Source organism: Malurus melanocephalus, unplaced genomic scaffold (assembly GCF_030028575.1).
Source record: "Malurus melanocephalus ecotype Western Australia unplaced genomic scaffold, MMel_1.1 scaffold_247, whole genome shotgun sequence".
Lineage (NCBI taxonomy): Eukaryota > Metazoa > Chordata > Aves > Passeriformes > Maluridae > Malurus > Malurus melanocephalus.
The window spans coordinates 69159-90529 of NW_026623479.1; the positions used below are offsets into that span (position 1 = coordinate 69159).

Sequence of the window (21371 nt, forward strand, 5' to 3'; positions counted from 1 at the left end):
ATAAGTTTATGGTCACCCAAATACACAGAACCAAAGATTGTGTTCAGACTGATAAAGTATTGGATAGAAGTTTAAAAACTGGCTCCTTCAAATTTGYTTGGAGCATAATGCTTTGAAATATTTATGTGCTATCTCCCCATGAAATAAATTTAAATGAATATTTTCCAGCAGGTTGGAGTTCTCAGATGTATTATCACTGTTAATAAGAAAAAACTCAAGCCTCCATATATGCTTATTATTTTATAAAACAAAAGAATGCAAGTGACTACATTGATTTTAAAAATCTTGGCTATTGTAAGATATTGCAGAATAACCAAATCAAACCAGAAGTCACTATTGCTAAATTAGATTAAATCCTCCTACTCACTCCCAACCACCATGTGGCACCACCWGGTGCTACCAGTCTTAGGAGCCACAGATGTGATAGGATCTAAAAGCAGCACCTGTGATGGCAGAACACGTAGAGAGGGCTTGGCATCAGAAAGACACAAATATTTCTGGAGTTTTTGGACAGCACTACAGCCTTGTGGAGTGCAGAAGCCTGGTCACTCACAGAGCAGTGCAAGCTACAGAAGCAAGAGGAGTTAAGAGTCTCCTGATCACTTTTTCTTCTGAGAGGAAACTAAGCCTGGCCTGCTTACCCTGAGAACAGCACGAGAGATTCAACCTCAGTGTTACCCTGAAGCTTCACTTGTTAAGTCTGTGACTGACCCAAATGCCCAGATCATTGAAGTGTCCCTCTTGGCCAAGGCCACCCTGCTTCGTCCCTGTGCAAAAAGAAGCTCCAGACTGTGATTGTGTCCTACTGTTGTGTCAGGAGCCCAGCAAAACACCACTTGTAACTATTGAAACATTTACAKGTTGGGATCAAAAAGGATCTTGGCCTTAGTACAGGCAGACTCGTGCTCATCTGCAGAAACCAACAGCTGTTTTTCTATTAGTGACAATTACTTACATGTAAAGAGAAAAACGTTAGTAAATACATTTTTCTAGCATGAAAAAGGTAGAAAACATAATTTTTTTCTAAACATATCTGCTTCTGCATACTTACAGGCACTGCTGCCATCAGYGTAGGCTTAAGTACAGTACAGTCTCCTTTGCTTCCCTTCTTAATTTTACTTGACTGCAATAAGAAAAAAAACCCATCAATTTATAAAGCTAAAAACCAACAGCTCTTGAAAACTAAAGAACTAACAAAAGGAGATATATTAGCCTGTAATTTGTTCAAGTATTTTCCCCCRTTCTTGTGTCATTTCCCCCTCGTTGTTATGGAAAGGGTAATGATTAACAMCTATTTCAACCAAAATAATCTTTTATGAGTTCACTTTGTTTATCTTTCTCTTACTTCCTCCCTCTAGTACTTGCTTTCTCCTCCTCATCTTCCTCTGGGTGCTTGTTTTGCACAAGTAATAAGCACGATAATGCAAATCTCTATACCAGCAAAACAYACAGACATCTTTTATGGCTTAATTTGTTCTTACTTTCTGCATTGTTAAATGGAAAAAGGCAAAGGACTAAATAGAAGATCTGCAATAACTGRATAAAGAAGTGGTAAAGTGAGACCAAAAACTKAAAATCACAAACAGTTCAACTGATCTATTAAGAGCTGTTCTTACCCTGTTACCCAGTGGATAATGCTACAGGCATTTATTAGGATTGCTTTTAGATTTCTTAAGTATCATAAAAGCAAAGGTTTTAATACAATTTATATAGCATGACCCATGGATGTWGTTCACCAGGAATGTTAATTTGCATCATTTTCTGAAAAAAAATTACATTACTGAAGTGTGCCGTATACATCAGTGTTTCTTTACTGAAGGAGGAAGCTGAACAAGGAGAGCACAGGATACAAAAGCTGAAGTTTGCCTCCCCCCTTGCTCTGGCAGCCCTCACCTGGTCCGAGAGAGTGAGAGGAGAGGAGTAGCCGATCCTGCAGCCGTAAGTGATGCAGGAAATTTCTGCCGTCAGTTCTAACACATGGGCCAGAGGCAAATAACCRATGTAAGTGTCCTTGGGGCTGGGAAAGGAAAATTAATTAACCATAAGGCACAAGTGGACTGAAAATACCATTTAATCATTTGATTGTGTACTTAGTTATTGCTTTTTGCTTGATCTGGATCACAAGTAAGCTTATTCTCCTGTACACAAGAAGGATTTGATTTCAACCACATCATATAAACAAAATGGGGGAAATCTGACCTTACTGAACTCTGTATGAATTATAGGATTTGCCTTGTTTTCTAGGGAACTCAGATTGCTTAGTCCTTTACTGCAATTTTCTCTCCTTGTGGGAGGTTTCATTCCAGTTACAAAATTAAGGATGAAATCACCATACTTTAAAATAATGACCAATGATTTACAAAACCATGTCAGTGACCTTTTCTTCCAGGATACAATACTAGAAAGGGAGCTGATCACTGAAGTACTGAGGCTTGTTTCAGGAAGTAATTGCTCTGAGATTTCTCCACAATAACTTAGAGCTGCCACTGAACAGCAGCTTTCAGCACCCAGCCAGAGTGGGGTTTATATGCTCTCACTACAGGAGTGTGGAACAGGCCTTGCTTCAGCTGTTGAACCCTTTGTGAATGCAGGGACTAATACACACACCTCCATGAAACATTTCCTCAAAACATAAAMGTGAGGGAATTTGCAGTTGGTTTTACTGTTGTCAATGCATGATTTATTGCTTTTCTGCTCCTTCAGTGAACTGTAATTGAGCAGATTCCGCAGTACGTACACCCAAGAGTGGTGTCTACAGGGTAATTAAGTGCTAGGTTCTGACATGCTTCCTAAACTGATTCTAGCTGCCTGAAAATGTCTGAAAACATTTCCCAAGTTAGACTACATGAGGAATCTCCTTATCTAGTGGCATCTTTCGTTGCTTAAGAGTGCAAAAATCCATTACAGACCTAGAGCTAAGGGWAATAATAATAAAAAAAGCAACAGCATGTGAGAACAAAGCTATAAGGGCATACCTTCCAAACAGGGTAAAGACATAAGCACAAGACATATTTCTTACAAATTAAAGACTAGTGGTCTCACAATAACATGAAGAACTTGATAACACACAATGCCAGCAGCAGACTCTCTAWAAATGTGCACACTTTAGGAGGTTGTTTTAGCACTTTGTACACAAAACAACGAAGTGTTTCTTACCCCAGTCCAGGTATTCTCTCACACTGTCCTGTCATTCCAGCTATTAAGTTTTTATGCATCATCATCACTCCTTTKGGTCTCCCAGTAGAGCCACTGGTGTACATTACTAAAGCCAAGTCTGTAGGAACAGGTCTGCTTGGCATGATGCTTGCTACAAAATTCAGGAGAAAAACTGTTAATAATTTTATCTACTTTCTGAATTATTTCTCTAATAATAATAATAATTTCTCTAACTAATCAGTGTGAAAATATCTGTAATCAGTGTGAAACAGATGCTTCATGGAAGGCCAGCAGTGTGCTGCTGTATGCTCAGTGCTGGAGAGAGTAGTGGGTGGTCTGGTTTCTTCCTTTTAAGAGGAAGAAAGGGAAGGCCCATTTTGAAARGAATTATGAGTACTTGGGCATCTACACAATCTGGGGGATGCTTTTGTCATTGTGGTTTATAATTGACTGAAAGTTTCATAGAAGGAGCCTTTTAAAGACCAAATAAAACCGTCAAGGGCAGCCAAGGAGAGAAACACAGTACTGATAATAAACAGCAAGTTGAGTAAAAAAAAAACAACAGAAACCCAACAAAAACCCCAAAAAGCTGCAAGTCAGCTTTCTGTCCATCAGTCTTTCAAAGCCAAGGTTGTAGATTAAAATTACTTTTTTTAACTTCTTCCCCCACTCCCCACATACTTTTTTTTTTTTTTAAATTTTAAAAGAAACCTTCCTCAGGTAAGCTGCAGATTAATGGAAAAGCAGTAACCTTAGAACACTTGACTTCTGATTTTTGTTTTAATTCCCTTTATTCTTAAGATGAAAATCATCAGCTTTCATGGCACAGTGTCTGCAAGGAAGGCCTGCAGAGTCTGCAGGTTTTTTTAGGGACAAAACCCAAGAAAAAACACCCTCAGGATCACTGCTGGTCTGTAGCAGCACCTCAGGCTGATCAGAGATAAGCAGCTATGATGAATGCTGTTTCCCAAAGCTCCTTTGCCAGTTATCTCCTCCTTTACTCCAGAGAAAGATGTGGCTAATTACAGACTGCTGATGTAAGGAGAATAGATCATCAGGGTTGGGTTTTCCTTCCTTAAAGCAGATATTTACAGTCACTGCTGGCCGCCCAATGGAGCAAGGAATGTAACTGTTAGTCCTGGAGACTTAGGTGCTTTTTAGCTACAACTTGGTTAAGAAAATGGACATTTCCAAGCCAAAAAACCTCAAAGCTTCAAGTGCTCTCTCCTCTTTTCTTAGAAAAAATAGTGACAATAAGATGAATGAAAGGTAAGAGTAGSAGAAAATGAAACACTACACCAGCTACTATTTATTTCCTAAAACAAAGATGGAGAATTAAATTATTCTGGTTATGGTTTAGAAGTTAAAACTAAAGTTTTATCCTGACATACCTGACACATGAACAAGAGATTGAAAACAATTTTTTTTTGTTTATTGAAAGGTAGCCAGAGGATGAACTGGCAACTTGCCACCACCTTTGTGCTGGTGACCTGCATGGGTGAGTGTTTTTCTGCTATGCATCCATCTTAACCCAGTCTGATTTCACTGCTAACACTGCTTGATTAGTCCAMCAAGTGATACACTTACAGTTTTCTGGTTTGGCTCCCAGTTCTTCTACTGTCTGCATACTATGAATCTCCACATTTTCAGGGTATTCTGATTTATTGACAGTCTTCTTGTCCACATAAATGATATGTTTCAGACAGGAGACTTGTGGCAGTGCAGTCTATAGAACAGAAATGAAACTTTCAGCACTGTACTGACTGTACTGTAAAATTACTGTAGGGTTGCTTATAGCAGGTGAAGCTGATACCAAATTACCTTAAGTTTGCTCTCAAGAAGTTCCACACTCGTGACCAGATACGCTGCTCCACACTCATTGAGACCATAAGTCACTGCTTCTTCACCCAGGGTGGCATACAGAGTGACAACTGTCACAATGATGGAAGAAGGCATGAAAGAAGGGTTAAAGTGATACTAAATGCAAAAGCTCTTGCTTTAGCTTACTGGAAACCACTCAATTGGGAATTTTCTAATTTGYAAATAAAATAGCTTTTAATTTTTCCACGTCAGAGATTTTATGGCACAAGAGACCTCTGGAACAAGGAGGACAGTTGTACAGGAAGCATGGCTTTACTAAGAGGGTGGTCAAACACTGGAACGGGCTTTCTAGAGAGRTGGGTGATGCCCCAAGCCTGTCAMTGTTWWGGAGACCTTTGAACAATGCTCTAAATAACAGGCTGTAACTTTGAGTAAGCCTGAAGTGGCCAGGCAAGTTAGAAGGAACTTACAATAATCATCTAGTTCTCCTGAAATAATTGATTCTAGGCTAGAGCAGAGAAGAAATTATCAGAAYAAAGAGATGCACCAAAACCCAACAATAATGTATCCACAAATRTTTACTTTTCATAGACTTTTCTCCACTATCTCTGCTTGAATAGTTCAGGGCTGTTGMGAAGGAAGTCTGTCCTTCACATCATAATATTGTGTTTCTACATTATTTCTGTAATTAATCAAGGTGAACATGTCTGTAGTCAGTGTGAAACATGTGCTTCATGGAAGCTTCAATTAAAAAAAAGGAAAACCATACATAATTGTAATRAACTCCWGCAGCTTATAAATGTCACTAAAACAGACTACCCACAGATTAACATATGATTTTGTTTACCAKTCTTCTCTTCTGATATACCTCCTAAACATGGATTGGGTAAGTCAGGATACAGTCAGAAAATACTGTAAAAATATCCCACATTTTGGGGGGAGAAATGCAACTACTGACATCTTCAGAGTATTTAAAACAACCGGAATAGTAAGCGTAGTATTCTGTCATTTTAACATCTAGAACAGTACTACAATAAAATTGTAAAAAGCAGTTTAATAAGTATGAGCAAGTTAATTTTAGAGATCTCCATAATGCACAGACTAGACTGAAAACTTCTAAGAATCAGATCATCAGCAGAGAAAATTTATGAAATTCTTACACCTCCAATGACAAGACTGGCGGAGTCAAAATATAGCCAAATCTGTGCTGAGAAATGGTTCTAAAATACATTAGAAGTAACCAAATTGAGCACTCACGAGGGAAGTTGTACTTGAAGCAGGTTAGAGCTACAATCATCCACTCAGCTCGGGTCTCACAGAATATGACAACGGTACTTTTTGGGGTTAGTCCCAGGGCAGTCAGTCCATTCCCCAAGCGAGTGATTTTCTCATTTACTTCTTCATAGGATAACCATCTGTAAGCTCCTAAAATTAACTGCAAAGGAAAAACAATAAATTTTCATGACAAGAAGCTTCTGGTWCAGTTCYACCAGCTGATKTGAGTTGGTGTCTAACAGCATAAGCACACACAYTGTCATTCAATAAAAAATTGCTTTCATTTTTCTTGGAGTAGAATAAATAGTGCATGCTTGTATATTCTGTTATTCCTGAACTTCCATAACATGAATGGTTTATTAAACGATGACTGAGGAAGAGCTCTAAARGGACATGCATTGAGGCAAGATACAAAGCAGCTCAAAACCAGGTCAGAATTAAGTAAAAAATTGTGACTTTTACCTTTTTGAACACTTTTCCATTTGGTTGCATTTCRTTTTCTTCACTCAGTACTTCCCTGGTTCCAAGACAGTCCTTCTTCCCAAACTTTGCTAAAGCATGGTCAAAGAGCTTGTCCAAGGTGTCTGCTCCAGGGATGTTTATGTTTGCTAGTGAGTCCAGGTGAGTGACAGAGCGGTAGGGGCTYCCAGGCTTGTCCGAGATGGGTTTAGCTTTTAACCGCTTTGCCATAGCCTTTTTCTTCTTGGCATTGGTAAGAAAATACCAGGGAATAAATACCAGCATACTGTACAACCAGATAAACAAGTACACAGGCAGCAAGAGAATGGAACGCACTTCTAGCCTAGATTTCATTGTGGGTATTTAAAAGGAAACTCTCTTATGGAGTTCTGAGGCAGCAAGAGCAAAGCAGCAGCACACAGTGCTGCAGGGASAAGCAACAGGACGTGAAGCTTAGTTAGTACTCATTCACAGCAGCTGCAAAATTTTAGTAACCTTTGAGAGCCAACAGTAGACACTTGTGGGCGAAGACCAGTGCCAAGCAGAGAGCAGGAAAAAAAAAAGAAAAAATAATTAAATTAGTAATATTATAGTCAGTTCATTAGTTTTAGTCCTTCTAAAGAGTTCATTTCAAAAGCATCAGTGCACAATAGAGCAGTAATCTGCTCTGGGGATGAAAGAGGATGAAACTTTTCCATACTTGTTTCTTGCATCCACAAATATTTACTTTTCACAGACTTTTCCCCACTATCTCTGTTTGAATAGTTCAGGGCTGTTGAGATGAAGTCTGTCCTTCATATCATAATATTGTGTTTAAGCTACTTGAGTAATGACAATTGTGAAATTATGGGAAAGGTCAATGCTTGTTTTCCCACTAAATATTTGTACTACAGAGAAAAGGTACAGCAGATTGCTTTCCTGCTTTTCAGAATTTCTATCTATTTCTCTTCCGATTAAAATGTATCTTGACATACTCAAAAATAGTACATAGACTYCAAAATCTACATGCTATAATCTAAAAACTATATAATATTCCAACACTGCTTTAAAAATGCAATTGCTGGGGTTGCTAATCTCCTACTTTTCAACTATGAATGTTAGACTCCTGGAAAGATATTATGCAAGTTTGCTTTTCCAATTTCAAAAACTACTTCAATACATGCATTTCAAAATTCAAGTATGGAAAATTGAATAAAATTTGACTAAGTCAATTTAAAAGAAAGTACAATTTGGCAGTATTTTGTCTGCATGTCAGAAATCTTTCCTCATTAAGGAGAACTGGGCCTGGATAAGAACTGATAGTGAGTGGAAGAAAAACAAAACCATCACARCAAATCACTGCTGCAGCCAGCCCATTGGCCTGGGACTAGTCTGCACTGGCATGTGAAAGAGGTGAGTGGCTTATCTTCAMCTGGCTGGTGTGAAAACAGCTTGCTAACACAGGGAAATAAAAGGCCAAGGTGCACTAACCAGGGCAGAACCTCAGACAGGCAAGGAAGCCAGTTATGCTGACCTTCATCAGAGCCCAGGCTGTYACAGACACAGTCTGATAAACAGAAGGGATGAGAATAGGGAAATTCTCAGGGCTCCATCAAGAATTAAAAGAACGTGGGCACACCTCAAAATAGACCTTTATTAATATATTTGCCACCCTCAGGTGATGAGGGAGGCTACAATTAACATTTCAGGTTAAACAAGATAACTGCTACTAACAGCATAACAGAAATCTGTCAACAGGTTGGGGGGTTTTTTAGTAAGAATTCCAACATACACAGATGTGTTGTAGCCAATTTCAACAGCTTTAACGCAATTTAGAGATCTGCAGATATTTAAAACATGACCACCATGTTAATTTTAGTAATTACAACTACAAAATAAAATTACTATTAAATGATAGTACAATAAATGAAGCTAGACAAAACTAAGCTCAGACATGTATGGATGAAAAGTATTCTGCATATTCTTAAAAAAAAAAGAATTAAAAAAAGAATGCTACATTCTTTTCAAAATGTACATGTTTATTCTGCTCTGGTGAACCCCACCATCATCAACCTCAACAGAAAAGGGTTTATTTTATTTCCCAAAGCTCCAGTTCTCTAAAATGAAGGATTATTGGTTTTAATATGAATCTTGTACAATACTTTCATTCCAGTTATTTCAGTGCTCCAAACACAGCCACTGAGGTTGTATTTCAAAGACAAGCCAGCCATGGCACGAAGACACAGTAAGGAAATGTCAGGGCACACCCATGGTTATACATAATGCTACAAGTTAAAATAAAGCCCAGGGGGAACTCTGGCTGCTCCTCRCCTTCCAACAAAGAGCATATGACCAGGCACACTGACGTGGATATAAAGCAGAGTTGTTGGACTGCTACAAACTATTTAACATAATGAGACAGTACTGCAGCTTTTCTTCAAGCTGAGTAGGAGCTTGTTCAGAAGTGGTCCTACTGTGAAACACTACTGGCTAATAATCAAGAGCTGGCTAATTTAGGAAGGGGGGAGAGGAAGGATGCATTTCTTTCATTTTGGAATTTCAGTTTAATTTGAAATACTTTAAAAGGTGTTTAAAAACAGGAAATTTGGCTATTTTGTACTATTTGTAGTAATTCAAAACAGAATCACGTTCTATCCTGACAAAAATCAGTTGTAATTCCTAATAACATCAGCTGGAAAATCTTAGTGAGTCCCCAAAAGAYGACCTTGGCTTTTTCCTTTGAACATGCTCATGCAATACCTCACAAACACAAACACACAGAGGTGTACTTACAAGATATGACACTGATGACTGACGATTTTTCAGTGTTGATTAGATCTATATTAATACAGGAAAAAAAAAGAACATATTAGAGGTTAGGATGTTTTTCACCTTGCAGAATGGAGCAATCTTTAGAACTTCTACCCTATTGCTCTTAAGTAGCATAAGCTATGAATTAACACAGAGATGCAACACAGCCCTCACAAGGGAGAGCAACTGAGTTACTGGAAAAAAATTAAATTTCCAAGCTACATTRGACAGACAGGAGATAAAGCTACACAAAAAAAAAGAGTTTAATGCAAAAAAAGAGTTTATGCAACACTACCCCCTCCCTTCCCCATTTAAACATGCTCTGGGATAAAATTATGAACAGAAGTTTAATGTAATTTAATTACCAAAAAAATCCCCAAAAGTCAAGGAAGAGACTTTCATATTGCATATAATCTATTCTGCTGACTCAAGGCAGAAACAAGAAGCCCTTTGTCACTCTTGATAGATGAGTATCAGAAGAAACACAAACTCAGGCCTACGCATAGCACACGCTATCCACGAGAACATGAAGTGGATTTGGGGTATTGAGGTAAGAGAAGAGATTCAAGAACAAACGCATGTTTATAGAGACAGCAAGGCCACACTGATCCCCTGACCAGTGCAATAAAAGATGGCTGTGTGGAACTGCAGAGATAAGGCTCCAAGAAGTCTACTGCATCATCATTCTGTGGGACGACTTGGTTTTTCATACAGAAAGAAAACTTTAATTGATGTTTAACCTGGTTATATTTTAATAGCTTTCCCCATTAAGTCTAAGACTTCAATCAATCAGTTTTTACAGACTGAAACAGAGTTAAACATCCCGTACAAAATTCTGCTACRAAGATTTTCTTGAAATATGAAGATGAGGTGCTAATGGTTAAAATGTTTTCAGTGTTACTGGCACTTKCATGTTGCAGTATAAGATTTTGATCCATTGCAGGATCATCCCAAACTCGTGCTAAATATTTATCRTTACTTAAATATACTGCATAACAAACTGACGTCACGCAAAAGTACCTCCACACCAATTGGCTTCAGTTAGAAGCCCAACTTAGCTATTCAAATTACCTTATGCCTTCAATCTCCTACTTAATTAGACTTTAAGAGAAAGGAGAGAGATGCAACGTTCACATCMATGCACCATCAAGGACACTTCAAGRTAAAACAGCTACATATTACTAYATAACATAACAGTTATGTTCTCAGTAAACTTCCTTATTACTCACAAATAGAATTTAGTACTCATGAAAAATTTCACAGTATTAAGACAAAACTGTTATTTAACACTGGAATATTTAGAATATGTAATRTTTTCTACTGGTTTACAAAGCTCATTATTTCTCGTGACTGTTTGAACAGAGCTAGCCTATTTAGATCCTTATCTAGCTATTTTGGAAACAGCAGGGCTTCCAGTTGTTGATGCAGGAAATACATGTTCCCAGAAAGAGCAGAATGCGTCAGGCATGACTGCAAGAAAAAAACCAAACCAAACAAAAAATATACATAGTTTCTCTCTTAGGTATCTGGTTTTCAGCATMTCCAAAAAATTGTCCTCAGGTGAAACAGCTTCTAGCAAGTTTGAARTGGTCTAGAATTCATTTAACATTTGCATGATATGTTACAGTGTTCATACAGGAAACCTTGCWCATGAGGTAATGTTTTCCTTAAGGCTGTCATATGCTGGGTGTTTACAAAAATTCTATAGTCTAAGCTTACAACTGTCACTGTACTTCATAGGCTGCCAGAGATGGAAGAGATGTTATCTGAGTATAAGCTTTTCTATCCTTAGTTAAAAGTTTCAGGGACAGATAATATGCAACACTCTACTCCTGTCCTGTAGCCAGAGGCACAGAACAGAGCTTGAAATCAAAGCACAGGTTCTAGAATAGAAGTCCCCTCTTCCTAATTTAACTCAAATCTAAAAAACAAATGGCTTTTTTTTTTTTTTTTAATATGGAAAAATAGCTTTTAAATAGTCACAAAAGCTTATGGGACTAAGTAAGAGCCAAAGCATGTGTGGGGAAGACAGAGAGGGTTTATACCTCTCAGAGTATTCCCAAGAGGAGGAAATTCCCTAATCTTCTCTGCATCTGACTCTCCAAACTGAACAGAATCAACTTACTCAGCATTTGCACACACTACTACAGTTCCTAAGGGTAACTCAAAATCTAAAATACCTGTAGCTAGAAMTTTTATCCTATGTAGTTTAATAAGGGAACAAATTACTATCTCCACTAGGAAAGGCTTTAATTAGCCAAGCCCAAAACACTCTAAAGGCTTAATTGTGAAAGTATATGAACAGTACTGTTTATTATCCTTTCTCTGGTGTTAAAAAGCTTGCCAGGGATCCAGTTTACTATGGAATAACATGATTAGGAGAAAACATAACTTCTTTTTCTGTCTACTTCAAACATTGTGTTAGCAAAGTCATCTAGTAAGAAAGATGACATTAGGGAGGAAAAGGGTAGGGCTCTGTTTGTGAAGAAAATCTGCAAATCTGCAAAGGAGGTTGTTTTTAGTTTAAAAGCAACACCAAAGGAAGTCTGGTTCCTCTGCAACAGAGCTCTTGCCAACTTCAAATGGGGACACAATTCTTGCTTTAGCGTAAATGCTCCGSGCTGACTCCTTTCAGGAAGTTCTGAAATCTTCCAAAACAATCCAGTATGAGTAAGTAACAACCGTTTCTGGAATTTCTCTAGCATCCAGGCAGATCTAAACAKTTTGTAAGCCACAGTAAGCATTCAGGATTTGTAAGTGGAAAAGTGGCTTTACACAGTTTAAAAAAATTTGAGTTGACCTGAGTAAGTACATGGGTTTTTAGTTAGTCAGTTTTTGGAAGGGAAYTTAGTATTTAGGAGTCCTGAATTTGTTCCAGTACAGGACTAAACCAAACTGGRATTTCAAAAAAAGATTACAGAAAGACTAAGAAATACCACATCGTTAGGAAGATGCAGCACAATAAACAAATGAGTGCATAGTGTTGGGATCTCTACAATCTTGATTTTCCAGATTTATCCYTAATACAAACAATAGTGAGAGAAGATTTCTACAGCTAAGAAGGCTCTGATGAAATAGCAGTAAGAGGTAGAAGAATCTGGTGGCTCATTACAACTCAGTTGGGGTTAGAAAGATTGAAGGAAAAGAAACTGAAGGAAATGATTCAGTTTTTACATCATGCCAGTGTTTTCATAAAAACAAACTCTGGCAATATTAATGCAAGTTACAGTAGAAAAAAAATTAATGAGGTTTCATTTCTCTTTCTCACAGACAGATTTCTACATACTTTCTTCTTGCACATTTTGGTACATCACAAAGGGCAKTAAAATCCAGAAAAAGCCTAACCAAACCTAACCAATTTTCATAAGTACTTCTTACTTATGCTCTGGCAATGCAAGAATAGCTCAAAGCCTGAGAGTTTGAGAGGTCTYATTATTCCTGTAGAGTGTAAATATTGGTACCTATGTCCCAACAAACAGGGAGAGGGGAAATCACTTGTAGTGGATCCTAATATAAGTTTAAATATATTTTTATTCTAAACAGCAAAATCACAAGCAGTATTAAGAATTTGTATTTCTCTTATTGCTGCTTAAAAACTACTCAATACAGTATTTTACTTAGCTAATAGCAAAGGTAAGATTTATTTTTGGTTTCAAGAAAAACATTATTGTTGTCCTTTAGATTCATTGATTCTGCTTATTACCTCAGAATATATATGCACTTAATCAGAAAAAAAATCAATTTGTAAGTGTCAAACATTTATTGCTGCAATAAGTACTGAAGTGGAAGCCAGCCCAGCCACACTGACCCTATAGTTCTCAATCACCTAAGAGCCTGGTGTGAAACTCTCCTCATTTGTAACATGAGGGCATTCWAATATTTGGTGAATGGCTAAGAGATGTCTGCATGCCCTAGAGGCAGAAAATGTTAAAGGCCAAGTGGAGATTCCACAACTGAAAAATGTCCACTGAGACTCCACAGAATTGGGAAAGTCCTTCCTCTGACCCAGCTGCTCATTTGTCTCATTAAAGTCTATCCAGAAGCCACCCYGTGAGTACCTGGGGCTCCCTCCCTGCTGCACCACCACTCCCACAGGCCTGGGCTGCACAGGCTCTCAGGTCAGAACCACAGAATCAGAGTGTTAAGGGGCTGGAATCGACCTCTAAGCTCATTTTGTTCCATGCCCCTGCCCCGGGCAGAGAAYCTTCCACCAGACCAGMTTGCTCAGGGCCCCATCCAGCCTGGCCTCAAACACTTCCAGGGATGGGGCACCCACAGCCTATCTGGGGAGCCTGTTACAATGCCTCAAACTCCCACAGCAAAGAATTTATTTCTAATGTCTAACCTACATTTTCCCTCTTTCAGTTTGCMCCCACTCCCCCTTATCCTGTCACTGCTGTTCCTCATGACGAGGCCCTCTCTCACCTCCCTGAAGGCCCCTTCAGGTCCCGGCAGGGGCTGTGAGGCCTCCACACAACCTTCTCTCCYCAAACCTGAACAGCCCCAACTTTCTCAGCCTGTCCCTAGAAGGAAGGAGTGCTCCAGTTCTCTTATCAACTTCATGGYCCCCTCTGGACTTGCTCCGACAGCTCCATATCCTTCTTATGTTTGACACACCAGAACCGTGTGCGATACTCCAGGCTGGGTCTCACAAGGCCAGGGCTGAGGGGAGAGTTACCAATCTGAGTTACACCACAGCACTGKGAATGCACTCACTGGGACTGATGGCAAACACAGCTGTTTCAATATATTCATTTGTGGTAAGGGAAGTGAGAGGTACCTTTTTGTTTCACTTGGCATTTTAGTTAATGACTAGGCTAAAAAATGGTAGCTTGGACAGACAGTATTTCCAGAAGATGGAAAAGGAGAAAATGTGCAACTGAAAAATACTGATATTGCTAACATCTACAAAATATACTTGAACTAAAGGGAAAAAAAATTAAAAGGAGATGCATATTCTATACTAATAAAGAAGTAGTTCGGTCTGATCCCCCAACACATCCCTATCTCATTAGACATTATGGCAAATGTTACTCTGAGGTTCCAGTAGCAGAGATAAATGTACTGTTTTCACSGAACTTTTTATAACAAGGACATGAAGAAACAAGCAGCAGCAACAAGGACAAATTTCAGAGGACATGTGGCCATGGATGACTCCAGCAAAACACCAAAATAAGAACTGATAATCTTCCCTCCCACACAATAAATACACAATGGACAGACTAGCTAGTTCTGTGTTTAGCTACACAACCATTTTGCAGTGGGAAGGTTGTGACTTGCATGGCTCTGTCATGCAAGATCCAAGTAGTGAGATATAAGTTATCATCTTTTACTTTCTGATTCTTTCTCAGTAGCAAACTGCTTTGCAAAAACAGTGGCCTCTCCTRAGAGTGGTGAATTACACTGTGTAGAAGATCAAATAAATTTAAGACTTACACATGTAAAGCCCTGTTTACCACATCCTCCCCTGCATTTTCAGGGTAGACTAAAAGTAAGTAACAGATACACAGTGTTTTACAGTCTTCAAAGACAGATGCAATATCCCTGAATACTGCACATACTCTTTTTTTTTTTTTTTTTTTTCCCTTCTAATTGCTAGGGGCTTCCCTGGGTCTGGTGACATTCATTTTTATCTGTTTTTAGATATTGTCAGTCTTAGAAACATAAGCATTGACAAATGCCTTGTGTAAGAATTCCTAAACTCATTATTTAAGAATTGGGACACTCATCTCCCCTCTTATGCTTACAGTGATCATTTCAATAACAGTCTTTGACAATGTAAGGAAATTAGGATGCCAGGTGCTTTTTGTTTTGCAACTAAAAATGGAGAAAATARTCTCCCTGGGTAAGTGTGTTCAGAATTTGATTCACAAAAAATGTACTTATGCTTGTCCCAGCTGGATACAGCTGCTTCACTGACTGCGGGGGTGCACACATTCAAGTTCAGACCCATCCTCAACAAGCCAAAAAACTCATTAATGACATTGCCCTAGCTGCATAGATTGAACACTTATTTCCTGGCCCTGAATCTGGTGTGTGTCACCAAACAGCTGTGTAGCACAGCCTAGGAGGAATTCTATGTACCCTTGTGATGACGCATTAGAAAGACTAAAATGGCATTTGCCATTATAAAACAAAAGAGTAACATCAATCTCTTACTATGTAAGAGCAAGACTTAGGAGAAAGTAAACACTGAACTATTCTCTTTTGAACAGGATTTAGGTAATGGATTTGTCTGACCAAAGCCTACAAACATGAACTCAAGCAAGCCAGTCAAAAGCTACTTCCTTTATTTAAGTTTCCTGAAATCTAAGAGCATGGGTCTGTACTAACCTTTCTGTGAAAGGAGCAATTCAAGCAGTCAAATGTTAAAGTGCACAAGCATAAGTGCAGTCTGGCAGGGAAGCAGGCAGTGTAATGACAGGGATCACCCCACTGAGAGTCTGGCAGCATTATCCTGTGCTCTGCTGCACCCCCGGCACAGCAATGGGCTGCAGCAGCTTCTCCTTTCGCTGCACTTACCGTGATTATGAACTTCTCTTTAAATGTCTTGTCAACAGTGAATGTTGGGCAATTTTAACAGACTGAATTTCTAAATATAATTCTGTATTCCTTYTGGGAGCCTGACTGGCTCTTCAGCTCTCATTTTGACAGGAGATTCTGCCTTCAATTTTACATTTGCCTTCCTTGCTTTTCAGAAACTCCATCTATCATCATTCACATTAGGGTGTTTTCTTCTCAGACATCCGTCATAATTTAGGTAATGAAATTAATTACACACTTAAAAAAAAGAAGAGGGGAGAGTAAATGTTTCTCCTTGTAAACTGCATCACTAGTCTTTKACTAAAAAGCATACTGGGGGCTATGAGAGATTTTTCTAAGGTTTGTGTGAGTTTTTCAAAATTCTATGGGGACAGTCAACAAGAAGAGCTCTACAGCCGTAAAATACACCTTCCTTTTTGTCTTAGCTCACATTCAAATGCAAATTCCTCTATTTTGTTTTTGACTGAGCAAAACCAAGTATTAAAAAATTAGGCTTTCTTATTTGCATTTCAGAAACTCTCTCCTTGCAGATGTTCTGATATAACACCACTGGGTGTGCACTTAAAAAAGTTTAAGACAACTGCCCCCACCCATGGTCATTTGAGATGGCAGCCCCTGAGATTTCAAGCATGAGTCATCTCTATTTTTCATTTTCATTGTGTAATAAAAATGCTTTGAGGGTCAATAAACAGTAAGAGCCTTGGGAGCAAGCATTGTTTAATCTTTTGCACAATCACAATATCTTCCAGTGGAAAAATGAAGATGTTTTTGGTATGTTTAAGAAACTGAATTCTGTTGTTTTAATGCAAAACTTCAGCACGGTCTATTGCTTGGTTCACATTGAACCCACCCCATCACTTCCTAGCTAAACATAACTGGATTCATTTCTAAGTATCCACCATCTCTGTATTCATACATGGAATTCCAAAGTAATAACTCATCTAAGACAGGACTTCATACTGCAACTTTTTGCTGATTTGACTTTAAACTTTTTGTGACTGGACTTCCTTTCTGCTACTTTCATGTCCCTTTGGTAGACTGAAATATCTGTAGGGCACATTTCTGTTAATAACATTATTTGACATTTTCTACCAAGGAAGGCAATTTTACTGCCTTACTGTATTGTACCAGCTCTTTGATTTTTATCTGCACTTCAAAGAGGAAGTGAAGTGACCAAATAAATTCCACTACATTTTCTCCTGTAAGGCAAAAAAACCCACTACCAGGTTTTTAGATTTAACAGCTCTAAMCATTATTTCATTCAAAAGTGTCTGAGCAGAAACATTCACACTAAGACACAAGAACACAGGACAAATTAGCACAAATCTTCAAGGCATTTTTAAAAAATGCAGGAAAAAAAGTACCTCTGAGACAGTTTCAAACACTGTGGTTTTGAACTTTACAGCCCCCAATAAATGTACAGGCATATTTATTGYCCTTCTTATTTACAGACATGAAAGAGTTTATTGTGTACAGTTTCAGAGGCAGAAGCATTTGATGTTCTTATCCAAAACATCCAAGTACCTTTTGCAAAGCAGCAGAGGACAAACTTGTAGARGATCACACACTCCAAGCCTGAGCTAGAGCTGGCTCTGGCCAAGGAGCTGTGTAACCACATTATCATGGTCATACCTCTGCACATGTCCTACCCTTCAGCAAAACATACTAGCACAGGGCAGCTGGGTGCTAGCACAGCCACAAAGCTTCCTGAAAGGAATTTGTTCAGATCCTGATGGGCCGAAAACCAAAAAAGTGTGTGTGACTATTTGCAGCAAAGCACATAGCTTTGATGGTATGACTTTTATTTAGCTAACCATATAATTTTTAATATGAGTAAAGCAGCAGTCACAGTAGCAACTGCAGAAGAAAGAAACTGCAGCAGTAGACTAAACAGACAGTAAAGTGGTCTCAGACAAATTCTGAAGGAAGTTTCAAGAGGAAACTGMTGCTGTTGACCATTCTTTCAACTTATTTTTAGGAACTTTTTGTTCTGAAAAAGGGACAGAAAAATCCTTAGCATGACACTGTATCTCAACAACAATTCACAGTCAGTAATAAAAAAATAGTAATTTAGCTTCTTAACAAATGCAGTGATACTCAAAAGGCTAACATTTGAGAAAATGTTTCTAATTCAACTTAAAAATACACAGTTGCCACTTCAAGTCTATCAGATTGATTCTTACAATGGGATGACAAAGTTCCCTGTTGGAAGTTTTGGGTAAGGCTTATTAAAGTGCCCACTCTCTAGTTACTGTCAATCTTACTGCTCMTGAGTACACACAATAAACAAGTCACTTTACCTTGAACACAACTGGAATTCAAATGTTTCTAGGTAAGTAGATCAATAAACGAATGAAAAAATCTAGAAAAGGAAAACATTAAATAGTGCAAATTCTAGGCCCTCTTCAGTTACAAACATATCTGAATAGATCACTCTACCCAAACTTTTCATGGCTGGGTAATAAGAGCTTTGTCAGCTGTTGRTTGAAGGCACAGGCTCTTCAGATGCTGTACTTTAGGTCAGGGGATACCACTAGAAACACATTACATGATCACTTTCAATTTTCACCTCAGTTTTATCTTCTGAGCACCTTCAGGAGTTTAGATGATGTAAAATGCTGCCAAAAGTATACCTGACAAAAAGTTTTCACGTGTACTTTTGGTTAAATCCAGCATCAGACTGCTTTTAACAGCCTCAACTGTAAAGTAACCCAATATTCAAGGCTTACCTTTCTGAAAGATAAATCTACTTAATGCTATGCAAGCTACAAATGTATTTCTCAMTTTCAGATAACTAGGGAAATGATAAACTAAGAGGTAATATGTAATAAATTTATTAAACTGTTTGTTCTGTCTGAGGAACACAAATKAAACAACTTAGAGAAATAAACAGAAACCGTATTCACTGTGGCCTTTCAGGGAATAGCACATGCTCCCTCTACCTTTGCMTCCAGTGTCTAGACACAGACCATGACCCTGGAAGGTGGGAAAACAGCTGGTATGGTAACATGATCTGGACAGAGTCTTACACTTATTACTGACTGTTCTGTGTATGTGATTATCATTCATCAAACCACCTTTAAGCATTTAAATAACCTGAACTTATTCAAGGCTGGAACGAGTTTTTTATTTCTGTTATGTCAGACAGAAACGTTCAGTTTATCATCTCTCCTCCTAATAAAGTTTATGGAGCCATAAAGCWCTCTCCACAGGTACTGTTATTTAAAGACATCAATGAAAAACAGGTCTGAAAGACCAACCAGATAGGGAACTGGCAATCCCAGAATGGCAAATAGTAGCCTGCTCTTACAGGCAGGATGCTCTCCATAGCTTTCTAAGGCATAACGTTGCTCTGAGCCTTGTTCCAGCTCACACATTCTCACCCTGCTTTTTATTTAAGCACAGCAAGCTTAGTTTCACTTTCCAGTTGTTCCTCTTGCCTGTGGCGATACATTTCATAAGGAAAGCACTTTTGACCAAGTTGTTCAAACAGAGGAGCTCATAAAAATGCAGAAGTATTTGCATGCTTATGAAATAAACAGATAACCCATTTTCATAATGAAAATTAAACACATCTGTCAAACAAAGGCACAAAACCAAGGCTATCAAGTTCAGTATTAATTTACCCCGTGTAAATACACAGAATGAATCAGCAGTACATACAATTGCCTTTATGGAAATGAATGTGCAAAATGACAAACTAATGGGCTACTATGAGCAGATAGAAACCACTCCATCCTTCCTACTTCTACATCTGGTGCAAAAAGACCACAGACACCATAAACCAAGACCTCTTCCTTTTTTTTTTAATTTTTCTTTATATTTTTATGTCACTTTGCTGTTAGTTGACATTACCACTAACTGTTTATTCTTCTACATGACATTCAAACCTATAGAAAATATTGTTGTAAAACTATACCTATACAGTATTGCAATTCTTTTAGTATGTGTGTTTTATTGTGTAAGAAAACCAAAAGAAGAAGTGCCATACTAGAAATAGAAAAGTGGTTAGAGAGGTTAGYGCTCCAAGCAATTTTAATAATGTAACACAATTTCAGCAAATTATTTTGTTGAATTGACATTAATACCTCAGTGTAAGGGAGACTCCAAATGAGAAGTGAACAGTGCAACAAGAGGGTTGGTTCCCTGTCTGAATCTTCATGTTTAGGCCCATGGCAAGTAACTGAATGCAGATCTGGACTGCGGTGGTCCTACTTGGGCAGCACTCTGGCTGTTCCCCTGGGCTGCAGTTTGCAGTTACAAATAACCTGTAGTTGCATGGGCTGTGTGACACCATCCCCAATTCAGTCCCACAAGGACCACTGCCAGGGAAGTAGTGGTCACCTTGGTTTAGTTCTCCTGACACGCAGTTCTGTGCTTTGCAAGAACTTTAAGCCTTAAAACAAAGCTACAAGCAGAAAATGGAGCCACTGTTGAACAAAGTAGCCTCTACCTATTTGCTGCTGTCCCCTCTTTTTGCCAGGAGCCAGAGTGAGTGAATGCTGGCTGCAGCCTTTGCAAGCTTAGTGTGTCCACAGGAGTGAAGCTGTAGCATGATGTATAACCTACTTTTATCTTCACTGAAAGCAAAAAAAAACCCCACCCAAGCCCAACCCCCATATCCAGCCACTTTTAAAAAATGTATTACAGATGAATTTTATACAATCCGAAATACTTTAATAGGCATAATTTTTTATTTGTGGAAAGTCAGGAGTTAGTAATCTTCCTAATCCAAAGCGGCTGTATGGTAGCTGGCTGCCAAGCTGTCAGCTTAAGCTATGAAACGAACGCCCTCATTCATAAATTTTGGGGATTTTGCTGTGAGCCAACATTCAGCATGCCTTGAAATGCTGTGTGCAGCTCCTCAGACKCAACTGGCATATTTGAAATAGTGACATTTCAGGCTGCTGAACTCCTCTAGCTACCAAGASAAATGGGAGAAGGACTCACTGTGTATTATACTTAACCATGTGCTTTAGGTAAACTGAACTTAATATGATCTTTTCCAAAACTATTGCATGTGTGACTRCTGGGGAGGAAACAACAAAGTACTTCATGGATCACTTGGACAAGGTGAAGTGTTTCAGTAAATCTACCCAGTTACATCAATTTGCCTTTTTTTTTCCCAGACAGATACTTGCACCTTCTTACCAGCAAGGATAACACAGGCTCCACAAGTTCTTATCAGCTTCCTTCAGCCCTACACACTCAAYGGGACACAGCTGTCATGGCACATTTAAATATGCAAAGACTCATTCTGCTCTATGTGCCACCTGCCATAAATATGTGCAGTAAAATGGTGAACTACAACACAAGSTGAAGTTAAA

The 21371-nt window shown here is 38.5% G+C and overlaps 1 protein-coding gene across 6 annotated transcripts in view; it reads right to left on the bottom strand.

Moving 5' to 3' along the window:
• The window catches only part of ACSL4 (acyl-CoA synthetase long chain family member 4), a 47073-nt gene that overhangs the window by 11281 nt on the left and 14421 nt on the right, over positions 1-21371 (bottom strand). For 2 of the 6 annotated variants that reach the window (XM_057375369.1, XM_057375368.1), the window contains exons 2-9: positions 9484-9528; positions 6715-7228; positions 6235-6412; positions 4978-5087; positions 4744-4882; positions 3157-3307; positions 1894-2017; positions 1052-1123 (exon numbers count right to left, since the gene is read on the bottom strand). In XM_057375369.1, the coding sequence (XP_057231352.1) occupies positions 1052-1123; positions 1894-2017; positions 3157-3307; positions 4744-4882; positions 4978-5087; positions 6235-6412; positions 6715-7065 (1125 nt within the window). In that variant the 5' untranslated portion in view covers positions 7066-7228; positions 9484-9528. The remainder of the gene's footprint in view (positions 1-1051; positions 1124-1893; positions 2018-3156; positions 3308-4743; positions 4883-4977; positions 5088-6234; positions 6413-6714; positions 7229-9483; positions 9529-21371) is intronic. The other 4 variants (XM_057375374.1, XM_057375372.1, XM_057375371.1 and 1 more) reach the window with 2 other exon arrangements.